General features: G+C 41.6%; 1 protein-coding gene across 1 annotated transcript in view; it reads left to right on the top strand.

Moving 5' to 3' along the window:
• LYST (lysosomal trafficking regulator) overlaps positions 1–21,062 on the top strand; it is a 574,932-nt gene that overhangs the window by 295,945 nt on the left and 257,925 nt on the right. The window contains exons 23-27 of the mRNA XM_083176391.1: positions 1,478–1,655; positions 4,664–4,833; positions 10,643–10,873; positions 14,542–14,708; positions 18,926–19,072. Coding sequence (XP_083032517.1) covers positions 1,478–1,655; positions 4,664–4,833; positions 10,643–10,873; positions 14,542–14,708; positions 18,926–19,072 — 893 coding nt within the window. The remainder of the gene's footprint in view (positions 1–1,477; positions 1,656–4,663; positions 4,834–10,642; positions 10,874–14,541; positions 14,709–18,925; positions 19,073–21,062) is intronic.

Below are 21,062 nucleotides of genomic sequence, written 5' to 3'. Positions count from 1 at the left end.
CAATCTGGTCTTACCTAGACGACATGTTGATCTGTGGAAAAACAGAAGAGGAAGTTAAACAGGCATTACAGACCACCATCTGCATCCTGCAAAACCACGGCTGGTTAGTCAATCAAGAGAAAAGTCAATTAAATCCTTGTCAGGAACTACAGTTACTAGGGGTGATAATAAATACAAAAGAATATGCGGTCTCACTGTCACAAGAGAGATGCGACAGAATACAGACACTTGCCTTATCAATAAAGAGGCAAAAGAAGACACAATTAATAATTCTTCGTTTGTTAGGGATGATGTAATCTACAATCAATATAATACCATGGGCAAGATGGCGCATGAGGATACTTAAGGGAGAAGTGTTACTTCTAACAAAGACACACACAAGTATCGGCTGTAAAGTACGTCTAAGCCAGGAAGCAAAAGTTTCTTAAAATGGTGGCTAGATCCAAAACTAAGGTGTAGAAAACACTCCACTCTTCCAACGTCACTACACCATACTTATGACAGATACAAGCTCTGTCTGGTGGGGAGCACATCTGCAAGATGCAAATTGTCAAGGCAGATGGTCTCCAAGAAAAGATGTCGTCCAATCAGAGAGAGATGAGAGCAGTGTCAAGAGCAATGTGTCAGTTTCAAGATCAGATCATAGGTGCTCATCTAAAGGTACTTTCAGACAATACTACAGTAGTATTTTATGTCAACCGTCAAGGTGGAACCTAGAGTGAGGTGTTCTGGGAAGAAATATCCAATATCTTTTCATTTGCAGAAGTAAATCTACTCTCATTGCCAGCTCTACACGTGCTGGGAAAATACAACACAATAGCAGATTTCCTGAGCAGACAGCAAGTGCTGCCAGGCGAATGGGAATTAAGTCAAGAGGTGTTTTGCCAGATAATAAGATTTGGAGAGCCTCAAATAGCTCTGATGGCAACAAATCAGAACAGGATTCTAATGGTGACAGTAACAACTGCATTCCAAGTATAAATCCTTACATTCCCATAGTGGCTCTTCAGCTCTTATTGGGTCAGGTTTATTCCTCAATACCGTGATAAACTATGAAACATTTAGATTTGATTTTAAGGAGTGAGGATGATAGCTAATTACCCAGCATAAGGTATTTCTGTCCGTTTATTTTCTATAAATGGTATAATAAAAGCCAGAAGGTTTTATCAATACTGTGACATCCAGAAAGTTCATTGCATTACTAACACTAGAGACTGTAAACCAAATCATTCAAATTATGTACCAGAAAAAGTATGAATGTCCCAGACCCTTTAAAAAAAAAAAAAAAAATTTTAGTTTGTGTACTATCAAATTTATGAAATGATTATACGGTGTTGTAAAATTATTTAATATAAATGTATTGTGGTGGAAAAAAAATGACATTTTTAAAACTGTTTTATTGTTTGAAGAAATTGTAATTAGAAAATATTGTTGGATATTCGAAATGGGATACATTATTTTATTTTTTTATTTTTAGGTCAATGGATGAATGTATTCACCTTGTGTGCTGTGGGCTTTATGACCTTTTATGCGGTGTGGTTCTTACCATGCCAGATGTTATGGTAGCTGATGTTCTCAATGAAATTGTTGAACCTGATGTTCTGATAGTATTAGTCAATCATCCATCTTCTCTAATTCAACAAGGCGTTCTAAAAGTAAGATTTTATAATGTTTTTTATTTTATATATACAGTTGTGCTCTGTATTATTTTGCTTCTACTGTTTGCAGCTTTGTAATAACAAACCAAGTTCATCAATATGAAACCCCATCGACTGTCATAGTTATTAATTTTACGTTAAAAACTTTTTGTCTCTTAAGTAATTATTATCAAAATATATTTGGGTTTTTGCTCTACCACTTGAATATTTTCATTATCTACCGTAATGTAGAAATATACCTTATTTGATAGTTTATTACAAAAACATTACATACATTGTTCTAAATATTGGGAAAAGGGAGCTTAGATTATATACCATTTTTACACAAACATCAATTCTGGGACTTGTTATTCTACATAGAGAAGAAAAACCTGTAATCATGCAAACTCCACAATAATTATAAAAAGCTCTGCTACCTAATATTGCACAATATCAAGGTTCTTGGTATGTTTATTGGCCAAGAAATACTAGCACACCATCCTATGTCTAGATGACCTGGTTTCTCTGGTGGGCTTCATCCCAGGGCATCACACTACTAAGAAACTAAAGTTTTAGTGATTTAATAAGAAAGAGGCAAAAGATAGGTGTTAAAAAAAGTGTAATATCAGTAAAAAATTATGTTAAAAAGTGCTAAAAAAAAAAAAAAGTATAGTGTGTAACCCAAGGCAACCCAGACACACCAAGCCAAGGGGTGCCGCGTAAATGTTCTAAAAACTGAAGTATGTCCTGTATAACTTCTTTTTAGCCCTGTCTTACAATTAAACAACACTACTTTAGCATTAGCTCTTATCTTACAAAGCGATCAATAAATACAGGTTTAGTTTTGTTCAAGCTTCAGTATGGTCATATGATATCACTGTGGGTTACCATCTGTTGTAAATGCTGGTTGCATTTTCTAGTTTTATTTGTTCCTGTTATTTGACCTATGTGCTGGATTGCATTTTTACTTGTTTTAGATTTAGAATGTGCATGTTTCTTGGCTAAGTTGGGCTTCTCCCAGACTGTAGTATCTCACAGTGAAATTCCCCGCAATCGTAAATGTTTAGCCTGGTTGTGGATTTCGTTTTTTAAATGTGTTTTTCAGAAAGACAAACCGCCCCATTGTGTTATGATCTCCCACACTTTTCCTGCCGATTACGTATTTATTTTTATATTTTTCAGTGATAAAGATTGTAATTGGTAATAGATATTTTATTATTATGCAAATATGTTAATAATTAGGTAGAAATAGTGGTTCGCATTAATGTCTTGAAGTACTGAGGACATGGATTTACATGATCACAAATACAACACACTGTTTCCCCCAGCACACTAAATGGTTTCTCTGAGTATTGTGGACTCCCTATTGCTATATCAGTTTGCAGGGTGTGGCACCCCAAATATCATTATTACCCTTCCCTTTTAAGCGTGAAATCACTAAATTTATTGAGCATCTGCCAGTATATATGGGGCAGATGTATGAACTAGTGTTAAGTGCATTTCTGCACTTAACGCTAGTTAAATTGGGGGATTACGTTTTTTCTAATGTATTACTAGCGCACGTTACGTGTGCTAGTGACAGCCCACCGAGTAGCGCTCAATGGGGCTGTCCCCTGCAATCCCCCCCAGTAGTTAGCGGCCGGGGCGATGTATTAACAGCTGTCTAGGTGTTAAATCAGCTCAGGGCTAGCTTTGTCCTATCCCCACTGCAGGGACAACGCTAGCCCTGCCTCTGTCTCTAGGCGGCGCATGAGATCTGATAATAGCGATATCTCGTGCATGTCCATTACAGCCGGCCGTGTGGAAAGGGTGATTGCGCATGCGCAGGGATGCTGGGGGCGCCGATAAGGAAAGCCATTCATGCTGTGCATTATGTAGGAGAAGCGGGACCTGTTATTTTAAAAACGTTAGGGGCAGATTTATACATCTGCCCCACTATCGGGTAGCTTTAGGTAGGAAGCTCTTAGTTTAGGTATATTTAAGTAAGAGCCATTAACATGTGGCTCTATGCGAGTTGATTATAGACCCAGATTGGGGTAACATTGGTTTTGGGTACACTGCCCATGGATTGGTGTGTCTGGATTGCACACTATTGCATTCTATATAACACTTTTATCTTACTAATGTCTTCACTAACATTTTCCTTAATATTTTACATATATTACATTTATTATTTTTGCATCCCTATCTGTATATAGCTCTGGCTTCTTAACACTTACATTTATTAACAATTTAGTTTTCTCACTGGTGTACTGGGCTTATGCTTATTTGTGGGGTGCCGCACCCTGCACCTATCTATAGCAATAGGGATCCCCAATACTCAGAGAAGCTTTGATGGACTTCTTGTGGGCTTAGCCATGTATTTGCAAATATATGTAACCAAGCTCTTTGAATTCTTTGGTGAGGTGGGGTGTCCTGTATTCTGTCAGGCAGTTAGCGAAAGCTTAAATTGTACACAAAGAAAAGACATGTGTTGGGGTCTTCTTTTCTTTGTGTACAATTTACTGTTTTTCTGACTTAGGGGAGCGCCTCCAACCCTTTAATTTGCATACATTGCGGTCACAAATTGGGAATTGGAGTAAATCCTGCCTAGTAAAAACCTACCTTTCTATACACCCGATAGGTACTATTGGCAAAAAATTTCCAGTGCGAAATCATACAAAAAAAATACTATGAGTTAGTGAAAGCTCTCATTCATCATTTACTTTACTTTCACAGCATGAGTATAGATATAATCATGGACTATGCACATACATATTGTACTTTGTGCCTAATTCATGTTTGTATGTAAAGTAAAAAAATAAAAAAAAAGCAAGCAACGGGAAACCAAGTTGTATTTATCCTGCACTGAAAAAAATATATAAATGTATGTTCTCCCCTTTCATGGCAACAGGGTTTGTTCCAGACACCGTTGCCTGCTTTTTAATTTTTGCTTAACTTACAGACATGAATCAGGCCCATTGTAAATATAAACATTGTTGGTTAAGTATAAACTATATTTTGTTGTTTTTTTGTTTTTTTTCTAGCTGTTAAATGCATATTTTCACCGGGCATCCAAGGAACATAAAGAAGCATTTTTAAAGAAAAATGGTTTCTCCTTGCTTGCAAATCAGTTATACTTACACCAGGGAAGTCAAGGGGTGATGGAATGCTTGCTAGAGATGTTCTTTGGACGGCAAATTGGACTGGATGAGGAGTAAGTATTTTAGAAATATTGTTTACTCTTGGTTTGCATTTAAGTAAAATTACAGTGACTTGTCAAAAAAAAAAAAAAAAGGTCTACATAATATACTGGCTATTAAAATGATGTGCTTCTAATGTTCATCTGTGTAAGTAATGTAGATACATTTTATAATTGTTAAAATCCAAAATAGTTTTTAAAAATCAAATGCTTTATTGAAACACCAAAGAATTCATACATTATGATCAGAATAGACCAAGATATATTGCCATGTAAATCGATGTATTCTAACATAGCTTGTACATTTAAACATGAATAAACATTTCAATAGTACAAACTTCCCCTAAACACCATCTGTTACTTGTGTGACTCAGTGTTAATCAAGGACTCCCCTGCAATCATCTGAAGGACATACCAGTGAGATTTAATGGATTCAGAAATTTTGCATCACACGGTGGCCATACACATGCAGATTTATCTTCAGATCTGGTTGGAACAAAGACATGGTTTTGGATGAGAGCAAATGACCTTTGACCATTTGCTTGGAAATGTTGGAAAACAGACAAACTGTCTCTCATCCATAACCATGTTTTTGTTCCAACCAGCCAGATCTGAAGATAAATCTTATTAGGGCATGGGCACCATTAGGTCTACTTGTAAGAAAGCAATGTAGCGCTCCCAATTCCTAGAAATCTTTTTACTCTTTTGTCCTTATCAAAGATTGTCTCTCTCCATTATCTGTTAAAAACTTTAACTTTTATAAACTTTTTAGTGATGAGAGTTCAATAGAAATTCATGCTTGTAATATGGTTTTGCATGCCACCGAACTGATAATCAAAAGCAATTTAGAACACTATCTGTCCCTCCAGTACGATGCCAAATAATGCCCAGTGATCATTCAAAGTGACATAATTCACCAGGTACTCCAGTGCAAATTTGCGTACTAATAGCCAGAACCTTCTTATGAAGTGACAGCTGCAGAAATGATAGGAGTCAGCTACCACGAGTGACAATGAGGACAAGAGGCTTAGGGTATCATGCCTGCTAGGATTTGTCTATAGGTAGACAAATAATCTTTGTGGGATATATTGAAAACACATTTCCTGGTATCGAACAGCTGGGGGTAGTAATCTTGATAGTTAGGTGCTTTAGATAAATCTTTACATGTTAATGTCAGGACACCATGGATCTACCCCTTTATAACTGAACACACTTCCTCCTGAATTGGGGCCCTAAAAAAGAGTAATGGATCGAAATTGCTTGTTTCGCTAGTGGTTCCGAACTTAAAGTGGGTCTAAAGTGTTATTCCAATCCTCTGACGAGAAGTTTTTAATGATATTACTGATATAATGCATTGCGGTATATAAGTAAAGAGATATTACCTGAACGTAGGGAACATCTTGCAAGCTTTAAAGTATTGGGGTGGAGATCTTGAATCTTCAGCCAATAAAGATTTTATATTTTGCATCCCTTCTCTTTTTAACATTACAAATACTTGTGCTGAAATTCTGTATTGTTTAAAAAGGTAGAAATAAGGTTTTATGAGCATTCAGATTTAATTTATGAGTAGTTGTGTATTATCACAGCGCCCAATTTGCCTATGTACGCCGGCGTAGAGATCGCATGCAAAGCGATGTGATGGTACTTGTTAAATTTCACGGCACCCCTGGCCATGGATCGCATCGCATGCAAAGCGCATGGGATGCCATGCAATGCGATTTAGCACACCCCCACTATCCACGTCACCCCGAAGCATGGCGGACGGAGAATGCGTCCTCACAACCTTTTCATACCCCGACTATCCACGTTGGCCTGGAGTTGATTCTATAAAGTGTGGCGAGCACAGCAAGCCGGAAGCCTGGCGAGCGGACACAGAATACATGTAAAGTAATCTGTGTGCGCTTGCCACGCTTCGGGCTCGGTGGCTCGCTGCGCTATCCACACTTAATAAAAACAACTTCACGCCGACATGGATAGTGGGGGTATGAAAAGGTCAGGAGGACGCGTTCCATGTCCCCTCGCCATGAAGAGGATAGTGGGGGTGTGCTAAATCACATGCAAAAAAATCGCATGCGATCGCAAGCGATTTGCTTGCTATGCGATCTGCGGCCAGGGGTGCAGTGAAAATTAACTAGTACAATTGCAATCGCAATGTGGGGGTATGCTAAATCGCATGCAAAAGAATCACATGCGATCGCAAGCGATTTGCATGCTATGCAATCCGTGGCCAGGGGTGCAGTGAAAATTAACTAGTACAATTGCATCGCAACGCACTCAAAATTGCATGCAATGCGATCTCACTACGCAGAATAGGGCACTAAGCTATTTGCTTAGTGGGCGCCCTGATAATACAGAAGTACCAATTTATGTTGTAATATATGCCACAATTTTCTCGGCATCATGACGGTGTAAAAGATTTGTTAAATTGCAACCCTTCAAAAAGCCTCCTTCTACTAAGGTATTTTAGAATTGCTGTATAATAATATGATTCCATATGTGGGAAATTCCTCCTCCTACAGTATTTAAGTTTTTTAAGAGGCTTATGCATAGTCGTTTTGCGCTCCAAATAAATTTACAAAATATAAAGTTCAATTATTTAAGATCTTACTGGTGTATCAGCAGAGGTAGGAATTGTAGTAAGTACACTGCTCAAAAAATAAAGGGAACACTTAAACAACAATTTGTAACTTCAAGTCAATCACACTTCTGAGAAATCAAACTGTCCACTTAGGAAGCAACACTGATTGACAATCAATTTTGCATTCAGTTGTGCAAATGGAATGGACAACAGGTGGACATTATAGGCAATTAGCAAGACACCCCCAATAAAGGAGTTGTTATACAGGTGGTGACCACAGAACACTTCTCCGCTCCTATGCTTTCTGGCTGATGTTTTGGTCACTTGAAAGCTGGCGGTTCTTTCACTCTAGTGGTAGCATGAGACGGAGTCTACAACCCACACAAGTGGCTCAGGTAGTGCAGCTCATCCAGGATGGCACATAAATGCGAGCTGTGGCAAGGTGGTTTGCTATGTCTGTCCGCATAGAGACGTGGAGGAGGCCGTAGGAGGGCAACAACCCAGCCGCAGCCACGCTACCTCCGCCTTTGTGCAAGGAGGAACAGGAGGAGCACTGCCAAAGCCCTGCAAAATGACCTCCAGGAGGCCACAAATGTGCATGTGTCTACTCAAACGGTCAGAAACAGACTCCATAAGGGTGGTATGAGGGCCCGACGTCCACAGGTGGGGGTTGTGCTTACAGCCCAACACCGTGAAGGACATTTGGCATTTGCCAGAGAACACCAAGATTGGCACATTCGCCACTGGCGCCCTGTGCTCTTCCCAGATGAAAGCAGGTTCACACTGAACTTGTGAAACGTGACACAGTCTGGAGGGGCCAAGGAGAACGTTCTGCTGCCTGCAACATCCTCCAGCATGACCGGTTTGGCAGTGGGTCAGTAATGGTGTGGGTTTGCATTGCTTTCGGAAGCTGCACAGCCCTCCATGTGCTCACCGGAGGTAGCCTGACTGCCATTAGGTACCGAGATGAGATCCTCAGACCCCTTGTGAGTCCTTATGCTGGTGCGGTTGGCCCTGGGTTCCTCCTAATGCATAACAATGCTAGACCTCATGTGGCTGGAGTGTGTCAGCAGTTCCTGCAAGACAAAGGCATTGATGCTATGGACTGGCCTGCCCGTTCCCCAGCCCTGAATCCAATTGAGCACATCTGAGACATCATGTCTCGCTCCATCCACCAACGTGGCATCCAGGAGTTGGCGGATGCTTTAGTCCATGGAGGAAGATCCCTCAGGAGACCATCCACCACCTCATCAGGAGCATTCCCAGGCGTTGTAAGGAGGTCAGACAAGCACGTGGAGGCCACATACACTACTGAGCCTAATTTTTACTTGTTTTAAGGACATTACATCAAAGTTGGATCAGCCTGTAGTGTGTTTTTCCAATTTAATTTTGAGGGGGCTCCAAATCCAGACCTCCATGGATGAATAAATTTGATTTCCATTGATAATTTTTGTGTGATTTTGTTGTCAGCACATTCAACTATGTAAAGAACAAAGTATTTAATAGGATTATTTGGTACTTGTTTCGTTTCACGGCGGCAGCTCAATGCTACGCTGACAACGTAGCCGGCGCCGTGAAACGATACAAGTGTGTTCCCAAATCTCAGCCACATCCCCAGACTGTGCCCCCCGGAGCCCACAATACTCCGTAGCTGCTACCAATATGTCCCATTGCTGAGGCCTGTGCCCGGTCTACCCGGCTGCACTCACCCCTCAGCAGGCAGCTCAGGCTGCACTGGGGGTCATTCCCCCAGTGTCCACGTGGGCGTGGAGTTGATTTTATAAAGTGTGGCGAGCGCAGTGAGCCACCGAGCCGAAGTGTGGTGAGCGGACGCGTATCCACTCGCCACGCTTCGGTCTCGGTGACTCGCTGTGCTCGCCACATTTTATAAAATCAACTCCACGCCCACGTGGACAATGGGGGTATGACGTGGATAGTGGGGATATTAACCATTGTGTAGTTTCAGGGCTACAGAAGCAGTTACGTAGTTTACGTAGGCAGCATAATGCTGTATTGGTATTCTCAATACAGCACTACGTAACTGCCGCCCTGAAACTAAACAAGTACTGAATATTTCATTCATTCAGATCTAGGATGAGTTATGTTCGTTTTCCCTCTATTTTTTTTGAGCAGTATATAAAAGGCGTGAAAATGTAATAATTTTGATCAAACTGACTCTTCCCATGTACGAGAACTGAAGATGATTCCATTACTAATGCCTTAGAAGATGTAAGGGTGTAGAGTTAAGACATTATCTTAGGCAAACGGATACCTAGCTAATTACAGATGGAGCGCGGCTCATGCTTGCAGGGGCTGGCGATTCCATCGCCAGCCGCCAGAAGGGGGCACGTGCGAACGAGACGCTCTCGCGCCCCGTTCCAATGGAGCTCCCCCCCCCCGGGTCCCTGCCACCTTGTCACCGGTCCCCAAAACTTGCCCCCACCTCCTCACACACACCCATTACCCTGCCCATCTCCCTGAAGCGGAGATGGGCAAGATCCTGCCGCCCAGCCGCCGACTGACTTGGACACGCTTCCCAGTCTAATGGAGTCCCTCTCTGCCAGCGGCGAGGTTCTGGCGAGCGCTGTCAATGAAAGAGAGGGGCTCCATCTGTAAAAGATCCTTTTGCCCATTGCAGTGGCAATTGTTTCCTCCATCTAGGGACAATTAAGCATGGGTGTAAAAATAACCCTCCGATTTAGACATGTTTATCGTATAACCAGATATCTCCATATTCTTTCATTTTATCCAGTATTAGTGGGAGAGATCGTTCCAGGTCACCTGTGTAGAGGAGGACATCGTCTGCAAACCCAGAGATTTTCAACTCCTGTGCCCCAACCAATATGCCCTTAAAGACTGGCCAGTCCTGTAAAATTCTAAATAAGTAATCTACAGTATAAACAGATTGAAGAGCAAAGGGGTCGCTCCTCACCCCATTTTTCCAAAGCCTTGTAGAGGTTTGGGAATAAAAAGAACATAACCTATATATTTGTAAATTGGCTTCCAAACTGTCTATCTAAAAAAATAAATAGGTGTGACCAAACCACCGTATCAAATGCCTTATTTGTATCAAGGCTTAACAGTACCCCTTCAGGACAATTTCCCTTAGATCCCGCTATTATCGCTGCTATTGCCATTCATATTGCTTTAACTGAGTGTCTACAATCCAATTTTTTTTTTTTAATCTTTATTTGTACTTTAATAATAATGACTTATTACAATATGTTAATCTTTCATTTGAAACAGGTTTGAGGTCGAAGATATAAAAGCAGTGGGTGTTTTTCGGAAGTGGTGTATCATCCCCATACTTGGATTAATTGAAAATTCCTTACATGATGCCACCTTGTTGCACAATTCATTTTGCCTTTTGCTTTACATCCTTAATTCCTGCTCAAAAGTTGCAGATATGCTACTTGATAGTGGTTTGCTCTATGCGTTGTGTAATACACTAGCAACTTTATGCGGTATTGAAACAAGGTAAGCTTGTTTAAACACTAATGATTATCTTTTGAAGAATTTGCAATGAAAGACAAGTTGCAATAAGTATATATGCAATCAGGCCATCACCGAATTATCCATAATACAATGTATGTGGTCTTATAGATCTTTTGTAAAAAAAAAAAGACCCAGGAGAGGTGGTTGTTTCAACATCTTGAAATATTATTTTGTTCTCTCATCTGCATAATAGTCCATGATTGAATAGGAAGAACATCTGCAATTTTAATTTATGGGGAGGTTTGCAATTCATACAGTGGTCTAGCTTCTATTTTTCCATACTTCCCAACAACTTCTTTACCTGCAGAGGGACACTTGCGTGGCAAAGCCACGCGCGTTGTAAAAAGGGGAAGTGGTCTATGCAAATTATGGCACTGTCCGGTCACGTCCCCCTTTTCCTGCCCTCTGCATCACTGAATAGACGGTGTGCGCATGCTCACAGTGTCTATTCCCTTCAGGCTGGGGGGACTCCCAACTGCCCCCCTCCACCACGGGACACTGCCGGCCTTGGGCGTGGGGCAGGACCATCCAAAAAAAAACAGGACAGTCCCGCGAAAAACGGACAGTTGGGAGGTATGTTTTTCTTTATCATGTAAATTAAAATAATTAAACAAAGTGGAGATAGTCTTTTTGTCTTGTCACTTTGGTAATGGTAGATTACATGTTCCCAATGAAGTCCATAGAGTTTGTAGAATAATGCGGCACTCAGCAGATTTTCACGCGATGAGAAAAATATATACTTTTCTTCCCTTTATATATTTTTCTCACCGCGTGAAAGTCTGCTGAGTGCTGCCTTATTCTACAAACTCTGCTGCTGGCAAGGACTACTGGAGGAGTGCACAAGTTGGACCCTTACCTTTGATTGTTTTTGGTAGCTGAATTGGACCATCCATTAACCCTCATTCTGGTCTATGCGATTTTTTTCGCTAATTCAAATTACATCGTTTGATACCAGTGAAAGTCTTTGCAGACTATAAAGAGTCCATGAGGACCTACACACTCTGGATCCAATAAATCTTTATATTAAAAAAAAAATTGTATATAAATTACCTACAATATCGAGATTGTACATACCCCTGATGAAGTCTAGCTGACGAAACGCGTTGGGTTTCTGATGAACAATATATGGAAATTTGTGTTTCAACTGAACCGCATATAGAAATCTGATCTCTTAGTTACTGGATTGTAAGCTGCTGTAAAGAATCTCATGTGAACACATTTTTAAAGAAAACACCTTTTTATAAAAAGCTGTTTAAAACTATTGTAATCACTGCCTATTAAGTCATCCACAAATGATATTTGGGCTGGTGGCGGCGTTTATATTGGTGCACTCTATATACTCTTTTTTTGGGGCAGATGTATCATTAAGCTTGTTACGTTTGTGAAATAACGAGTCCCGCTTCTCCTGCATAAAGAGGAGAAGCGGGCACTCGTTATGGGGAGATGTATTAACATCCCCCAAGCCGATAAGGAGAGCCGTTATGCCCAGCGTTAACGGCTCTCCTTATAGGCTCCCTCGCCGCCCCGCACATGCGCACTCCCCGTCGCCCCCCCTGCCCGGCTTACTGGGCATGCGCGAGATCTCGCAAAAAACGCGAGATCTCCAGCGCAGCCCAAGCCAGACGCAGGGCTAGCGTTGTCCCCATAGTGGGGGATAGGACAATGCTAGCCCTGAGCTGGCGAAGCGGCCGGGGCGAATTAACGCCTTGAAGGCTGTTAATACATCGCCCCAGCCGTTAATCCCTGGGGGTGATTGCAGGGACAGCCCCGCCGAGCGTAACTCGGCGGGCTGTCACTAGCGCACGTTAGGTGCGCTAGTAATACATTAGGGACAGACGTAATCCCCCCCAGTTAACCAGCATTTTTGCACTTAACGCTGGTTGATACATCTGCCCCTTTGTATCGGTTTCCTTTTCCCCCACTAACAGGGAAAGGGTTATCCTGTCCTATCCTGTATATATGTACCGTGCAAATGGGTTGCAGCAGCTGCCACTCGTCCGCCCGGCGGACGAGCGGCAGCTGCTGCAACCCATTCGCACGGTGGAGGAAGGTGATATAGGTAAGATGTTGGTATCTGTTTGTTTGCGCTTGAAGACGAGCTAATAAAGAGCTCGAAACGTTGCTACAGTATTGCTTGAGCTCCGTATCAGTTTATTATTGTGCTGATTAAGACCCTGTGAGTGCCTGCCAAATTCTGTGGCTATTTACCCGGATCTGGGCATCATTGGCCGTTCTGAGTCACTGCGAGTGCCAGTCTCCACCACTATATGTATATATATATATATATATATATACAGATGGGGCCGGGCTCATCTTTGCAGGGGATGGCGATGGCGTCGCCATCGCCATTCCCTGCTCCCGCGCCATCTGTGTGTCGGAAGGGGACGCGCGCGCACGAGGTGCGCGCGCGTCCCCTTCCGACGGTGCTGCCCTCGGTCGCCCGGTGCCCACACCGGGCGCCCGCACCCCCCCACAGCCTCCTCGGGTCCCCCCAGCCCCCCTCGAGCGGGAGGCGGACAGTATTGCGTCCGCCTCGCCGGCCGGCCGCCCGGATACTGAGACGCGCGTGCGTGGGGGACGCACGCGCGTCTCAGTCAGATGGCGCGCCGTGTTGCTGGCGGATCGCCAGCAGCATGCTGCTGGCGATTCGCCAGCAAGCATAAGGCCTGCGCTATCTGTATATATATATATATATTTAAAATATATCTCGAGAGACCAAATTTCTCCTTTGTGTTCTACAAGATGTCATACCGGAAAGTGAACACAATTTTTGCAGTGACACTGATCTGTTTCAAACTTGCTGGATATGGAGAGAGGGAGATCTGAAGAGCAAGATTGGAGTTTGGAGCAGATAGAGATTGGGGGTAGGGTAGAGAGTTTGTGGGCTAAAAATTCACAGCTCAATGTGAAAGTTCATTGCAGAAGCCGTCGGATGGGCTATAAGACTAGTCATTTATAATTAGAGAGAGAAAAGTCCTATAACTGTAAAATAATGTAGCATTCCTGTACTATGCAAATTACTTAATTCACAGCTTTAAAATATATCGGGACGCAAAGTACACAATGGCTGGGTTGGGAGGTCAGGGATATTAAACCTGTTTAAAATCCTGATCCCCGGTCTCACCAATTTTCGGACAGGATTGGGGAATCAGGCACAATGTTTATTTTCTCTCTTCCCTAAATGATTTGTGTTTCAGTTATCAACACTTGTTAGGGGGGAGGTGATAACCTGCTACTTGGTGACCTGTATCATCTCCTTAACATATTGGGGATAATTGGTGTGTCAGGAACATGTACAGTAGCCATACAAGATTAAGTCCTTAACATTTCAACTGCACATGTCATAAAGCTCAAAATAAAAATTACTAAATTTACTTAATTCAGTTTTCATTGTAAATGTTTATAGATGAGTGACTTTTAGAGACTGAATTTAAGTGGTAAAATTATTTCTAATAATGGTTGTTTTTCTACTTTAAGTAGTGTGGGTTTTTTTTCTGCCACATGTTTAATCTTATTCAGAAGTTTTTTATGAGTTACCAAGTCATAGTTTGAGAGTTAAATGTCAGTAGATAGCTAGTTTATTAAACTTTTTCCCATTTTAGATTTATACTATTTGATATATTTCTATGCACTTTGATTTTATCTTCTAGTGTGTCCCAGGATGAATATATTTTACTTGCTTGTGATTTACAGCAATTGCTGATAGCTGTAACAATACATTCCTGCAGTTCATCTGGATCTCAATACTTTCGAATTGTTGAAGATTTGATTATATTACTTGGACATTTAAATGAGAGTAAAAATGAAAGGCTACAAAGTAAGTTCATAGACTAATTCTATTTTAATATATGGTATATTTTTCATTATTTTATGAAAATTAATTTTTTAATGGAAAAACCTTTTTCACAATGCTTATAGCTGCATGTATGATTGCTAGGACCTTTCAAAGATTCTGATTGGCCTTCAGTTCTAAGGTTGTTCCTTGTGTATCTATTTTCTAAATCAACCAGTTTAGCCCAGATTTGGTGCTACTCTTTCTGTAAGCTTGTAGTATGCTGCTTTAAAGAGATAGGGGGAAATTTACTAAGCATACGAAAATTCATATTCGTATTCCTAATACGAATGAATATGACTGGCATTGCGATCGTATTTCATTTACAAATTCGTATTCCAAAGTGGAATTTACAAAGCAGTCGTATTTGACTGCTATGTATTTTCCGATGGCGTATGGATTACGAATTCATATCAGCAGCCTGCATGGATCAGTCAGAACCGTTCAGGCTTCAGTTCATGGCCGTAACCAGCACCAGGGTCACAGAGCCGGTCATGGTTTTAAAAAATCATGGAACAATTTACATAGGGGTTACCTGTATTTTTTTAAAACCAGCACCAGGCACAAGGGTCAGCCTGGTTCCCAAAATACGGGTGACAAAAACAAGAAGGGGTCCCCTGTATTTAAAGAACCAGCACCAGGCTCAACCAGCCAGCAGGGTAATGCCACAGTGAAGGGACACTTATTATATAAGGTCCTGTGTTGAAAGCATTACCCCTGACCGGTCAGCCTGGGCAGGGGTCCTGGGAAAGTGGGGACCCCCCAAATGAAGGGTCTGTAGCCTGATTACCCCTGGGCTTTGGTTAGCAGGCTGATTGTAGTGTAAATGAAAGAATAAACTATTGTATATTACTGTGGAACTATGAGTCCCAGCAAGCCTCCCCACAGGCAGGGCATTAAAGGGCCCGCTAGAACTTGTAGTTCCACAGCAAAACTAATAGTAAAATTAACACACTGATGCCAGAACAATAAAATGTTATAACTACGGGGTAAAGGTTGGTGATTATATGTATGAAAGGGCTCTGAATGTAATACTGTTTTATTGTTCTTGTGTCAGTGTGTTTATTTTACGATTTGTATTGCTGTGAAACTACAGGTTCTAGTGAGCCCTTTAATGCCCCGCATGCTGGGACTTGTGGTTCTCCAAGTCCCTGCATGCGGGGGAGCAGTGCCTGATTAAGATCTAAATGGGCCTGGAGCTGAAAATTATCAAGGGCCTATTAACCAAATAATGCCCTTTACACATTATGCCACACACCGTAATGCCCCGGACACACTATGCCACATACATAACTGCATGCGCGTGCCAAAAATTGGGTGTGTGCATCCAATGAATATGGTGGTGTGATACACATATGCCTCCAATAGTGCAGTGCCAGATATACATATGCCCAAATAGTGCCAGATACACATATACTCCCACGGTGCTAGGTATGCCCAGACAGTGCCAGAAACAGGAATACCTCCACAGTGCATGACCCCATGGTGCTGGGTATGCCCCCACAATGCCAGCAATGCCCTCACAGTGCCAGCAATACATATGCCCCCATAGTGCCAGCAATAAGTATGCCCCCACAGTGCCAGGTGTTTCCTAGCAGCAGCACACTCACTATTGAGTTGCTGATGCTGCCAGGGAGAGAACTGATTGGTCATCCAGTGTCCCCCTGCAGTGCTGCTGGTGCTGTCTGTGTCCTGTGTCCAGCGGTGTTCTGTGTCCGGCGGTGTACTGTGTCTGGCATCGGCGCCGCTGCTTCCCTATTCAGGGGAGGAGAGCACAGCGCACCGCGCGTCTCTCCTTCCCCTCACTTCCTTGTGACTGTGCCATCTGCCAATCAAAGCTTGTTGGCCGTCTCCTGATTGGCTGCCGGCCCACGAGCTCTGATTGGCGGATGGTCCAGTCACAGGGATGCACAGTGAGGGGTAGGAGAGAAGCGCAATGCGCTCTCCTCCCCTCAGGGAAAAGGGAAGCAGTGGCGGATAATGAAGCGGCGAGCGGCGGCAGAGTGGTCGAGCCACCCGGATCGCTGCCGCGAGCTACCGGTAAACAAATCGTGCAACACAATAGTAACCCCCTTATACTGTACTTGCCTCTTACACATTATGCCACATGGAATGAGCCAAAATCCCCCCCACGAATGAGCCAAAATTCACACTATGGCACACGGATTGACTCAAAACTCACATTACGCCACACAGATTTAGGCAAAATTAACATTTTGCCACATAGATTGAGCCAAAATACACCCTATACCAAACAGACTCATAGTTCCACAACAATATACAATAGTTTATTCTTTTTACACTACAATCAGCCCTATACCCACAGCCCAGGGGTACTGTGGACAGCCCCCTTCATTGGGCTTGGTGATGGTTTTAAATAATACAGGGAACCCCTATGTAAATTGTTCCCTTTTTTTTTTTTTTTTAAACCAGGACCAGCTCTTTGAGCCTGGGGCTGGTTATGGCTGTGGGAGGTGACCCCCATGCCATTTTTTTAAAAATAATTAGTTTATTTTTCTCTTTTTTTTACACTGAAGCCTGCAGGGATCTGACTGATCCATGCAGGCTGCTGCCAAATACGTCTGGAAAATTAAGTGTATTTTCCAGGCAAATTTTACCGGCAATTAGCGTCCGTATCCCTCTAATTGCCGGTAATTAGCGGGCGTATATTACATACGGACGCTTAGTTAATTAGGAATCACCATTCTTTTGAATGTTTATTCCTATTGGTATTCTGTCTATGGCGTATGCATTCGTATTCGTAAATACAAATGTGCCACAAATGGACGTATTTTTGGCATAGTAAATGCCATAAATACGAATACGGCTAAAAGCATCGTATTTACAATTTGAATATGATTATATGAGCCGAATTTGGCCTGTTAAATTACCCCCATAGTGTATTGAAATACTTATAGTCTGTGTTCAGACCTTTTTCAATCTTGTATTATTTTGTTGTAGTTTTAATTCCACCACATCTCGTCACATTATGGCAGCCTGCTATTGTAGTAAGGGATCAATGTTTTTTTTTGTTGTTTCTGCAATGCCTCTGTATAAGAGAGGGTATGAGTTGTATCATTGGCTGGAGGAAACCACCTGGCTCTTGCACCTGTCTAGCTGCAGATGCTGGTTGCTGTGAAGCCCTGGCATCTGTGTGAGCAGTAGCCATATTGGATGCGGGTCTCTTGTGTATTCAGCACAGTTGTGCTGGCTCTTTGGGGCTGTTGGAGAAGACAGGAACTTCTCCATATACCGGAGGGGAGGAGGCCAGTTTTCTGCGGGTGGTCTCATTAAAAGGGAAGTCTGGCAGGGTCATGAAGCATGTAAACAGGCGGGCAGTGCAGCTCAGTCTCTGTGCGGCTTACTCCACTGGAAACGTAAGTCCTTCTCATTTATATTTACAGTATGCCACTATGCATGCGCACAGTGTCTATTCCTGCAGCCTGGGGGCCTGGCTAGCAGCTCACAGGGCTGCTGGCCAGGCCCCACAGTGGTGGAAAGGGGACGTGGCCACACGGTGCATCACGCGTATAGGCCATGCCCCTTACCACTAGACCACACCCCCAATGTCCCTATTTCGATCACTGAAATGTTGGGAGGTAGGTTGCTGGTACATTTCAGACTTACATTACCAACCCAATCATCCAAGTGTGCCACCATCAAACAAGTGCTGCCCCTAAGCCTCACATACGGAAATTTGCCGCTGGGTATGGAGTCCCTGGTTTTCTTACTACAATCGGTCTTTACCAGACATACTGTAGGACATTTGCATTGTATTATTACTGCAGACAGAGCCCTGTGTTTTGTTCTCTTTTATATACTGTACATACAAAACTGGAGATATTGTTACCTGTGACCTGCTTCCCTCCAGCTTAATACCTTCCCTACAGTTACTGTATGTCCATGATATCCTTTATATAGCCGCTTTTGCCTTATCTTTCTTTTGTTTGGGCTTGGGGTTTTTCTTACGTTATTTTTCTGCATAGCGTAATATACCTAGTGTTACTGTAATTTTAGCAAGCTTTTGCATCCATGTATTTTTCACTTCTGATATCTCATTTAAATATTTTGTCGATACTTGACTACTTCTTTGTTACAGTTTTTAATGGAATTTTCTAAATTATGTTTTAAATTACCTTAGACTTTACAGTGATGTTAACTTTGTAAACATTTTTTATATAACATGTTTTTATTTTTTCTAGGCATGTCCATTTTAATGCAGTTCAAAATTTTGCACTCCGCTATTGGGTTCATTAAGAACACTTCAAACCAAGACTCTCAGTGTGGCAGTTCCTGTAGCTTCATACAATTATCTCAAGCAAAATATCCCAAGAGTAGAAGTATTGCAGGTACACTTTTATGAGTTTAGCTGTTAAACATTGCTAGAATTAAAATGTTTGTGCAGCTTTGCTTTATACTTATTGCTACTACTGCTAATATAAAATACTGACAATAACAATGTTTTAATGCCTGTTTTATTGATGTGTGTGCATAAATGTATGTATGTACAGTATGTGTGTGTATGTGTATGTATATATATATATATATATATATATATATATATATATATATATAGTAGAAGGAGATTTGGTGCGGCACTCAGCTATAATAAAGAAATAGACGACAGGAACTGTGTCGATTTTCGTGTCAACGTTTCAGTGCTCTTTTATTATGGCACTATCGTCAGGATACAACAGTGAATAGTACATACACAACTTATATAGCATCAACAGTACAGGAAATGGGAGGAATCACCAGGCCCTCCGGAACACCCGGCGGCTACTGATTGCTTCATGGGCATATTGATTCCACCTGTGCAACCAACGCCAACAAAATATACAAAACATATAAAAATGCAAAAATACAAAAGCAAGGAATATATAGAATATATAAAAGTAGGAAATAGCAACTTATTGTTGCAGTGCAAAATTTCAGATCAGGAACCATGTAACGTTAGGAATTCAGAATTATTAACTATTTAGAATGAAGCAAAGGATAATCATTCATTCAAACCCTTTGGTGAAATTACATCCAATCTATGGATCCATTCTGCCTCCCTTTTTAATAATAATCTACCACGGTCGCCTCCACGATTTGGTTTGGTAACCTTGTCTATCATTCGGTATCTCAAGCTTGTAAGGGGATGATTATTTTCAAAGAAATGCCGGGCCACCGGCTGATCGCTTCGTTTATTTACTAGCATTCTAAAGATCCTTTCACTGTGGTGGATCTATGCTGTATGCACATTCCCCCTGGATTTCACTATTGTGTGGGTCACATTTCGTTGAGCCTATTACCATATATTTCTGGAGAAAATCACGTTCTTTGGCTACGGTGGACTTTTGCCTATCTGGGTATCAATGAGAAATTAATTCTGGATACCTTTGATTTGGATTAACATACTGTAGCTGTATCAGTTGCTCCGTTGCCCCTGATGAAGTCATGAACATGACGAAATGCGTTGGGATTTCCGTTCTGAACAAACCTATCAAACCCACCAGTGTTGTGTATCTATTTGTAAATATTGTTTTGAACAAATCTATCAATCCACCAGAGTTGTATATACTACAGGGTGATTTTTATGTTCATTTAAATTTTTTAACCTTTTTGTATTAAATTCAATTCATTTATCAAAGTTTGTGTGTTACTCTAGCGCCCTCTGAAACCCCATTCCTTTTCATTTCTATTTCTTGGATCCTGCCTAACAGAGGCTCCCTCAGAGGTGCTGCTTCTAAAAATCTGAGCGCAGAGAGGGGACCCCTACATCTGGTCAAATATATATATATAGAGAGAGAGAGAGAGAGAGAGAGAGAGAGAGAGAGAGAGAGAGAGAGAGAGAGAGAGAGAGAGAGAGAGAGAGCCCTCTGACGAAGTCCTCCGTGACGAAACGTGTAGGGGCGTTGCCTAGCTTCAAGCGTGATCGTGGAGCCAAGAGTGAGTGTAACCTCTCCAACGAATGTTAGGTGCTGTGCACCATCCTATGCAGTTTAATTGCGGCTAACATGTCTTCCGCCGTCTGTGGTACGTCACCCATCCTTGTGTGTTTTATGTAAAGTTTTAATAAAAATCAAATTTTATACCAGTGGTAATTTGCACTATTGGAGTGCCCATGTTATCTTTTTATTTATATATATATATATATATATATATATATATATATATATATATATATATTTTTTTTTTTTTTATATATATATATTTATATATATATATATTTATATATATTTATTTTTATATATATATATATATATATATATATATATATAAAAGCAGGGGACAATGGATAAAGATTGCTAGTTACTGGGAGCTGAAACATTTACATAGTGTGACTGCTCCTCC

The sequence above is a fragment of the Crinia signifera genome, chromosome 3, assembly GCF_055691185.1.
Source record: "Crinia signifera chromosome 3, ASM5569118v1, whole genome shotgun sequence".
NCBI lineage: Eukaryota > Metazoa > Chordata > Amphibia > Anura > Myobatrachidae > Crinia > Crinia signifera.
Note: the sequence above shows the minus strand (reverse complement) of the source record. Positions and strands in the feature narration are given on the sequence as shown.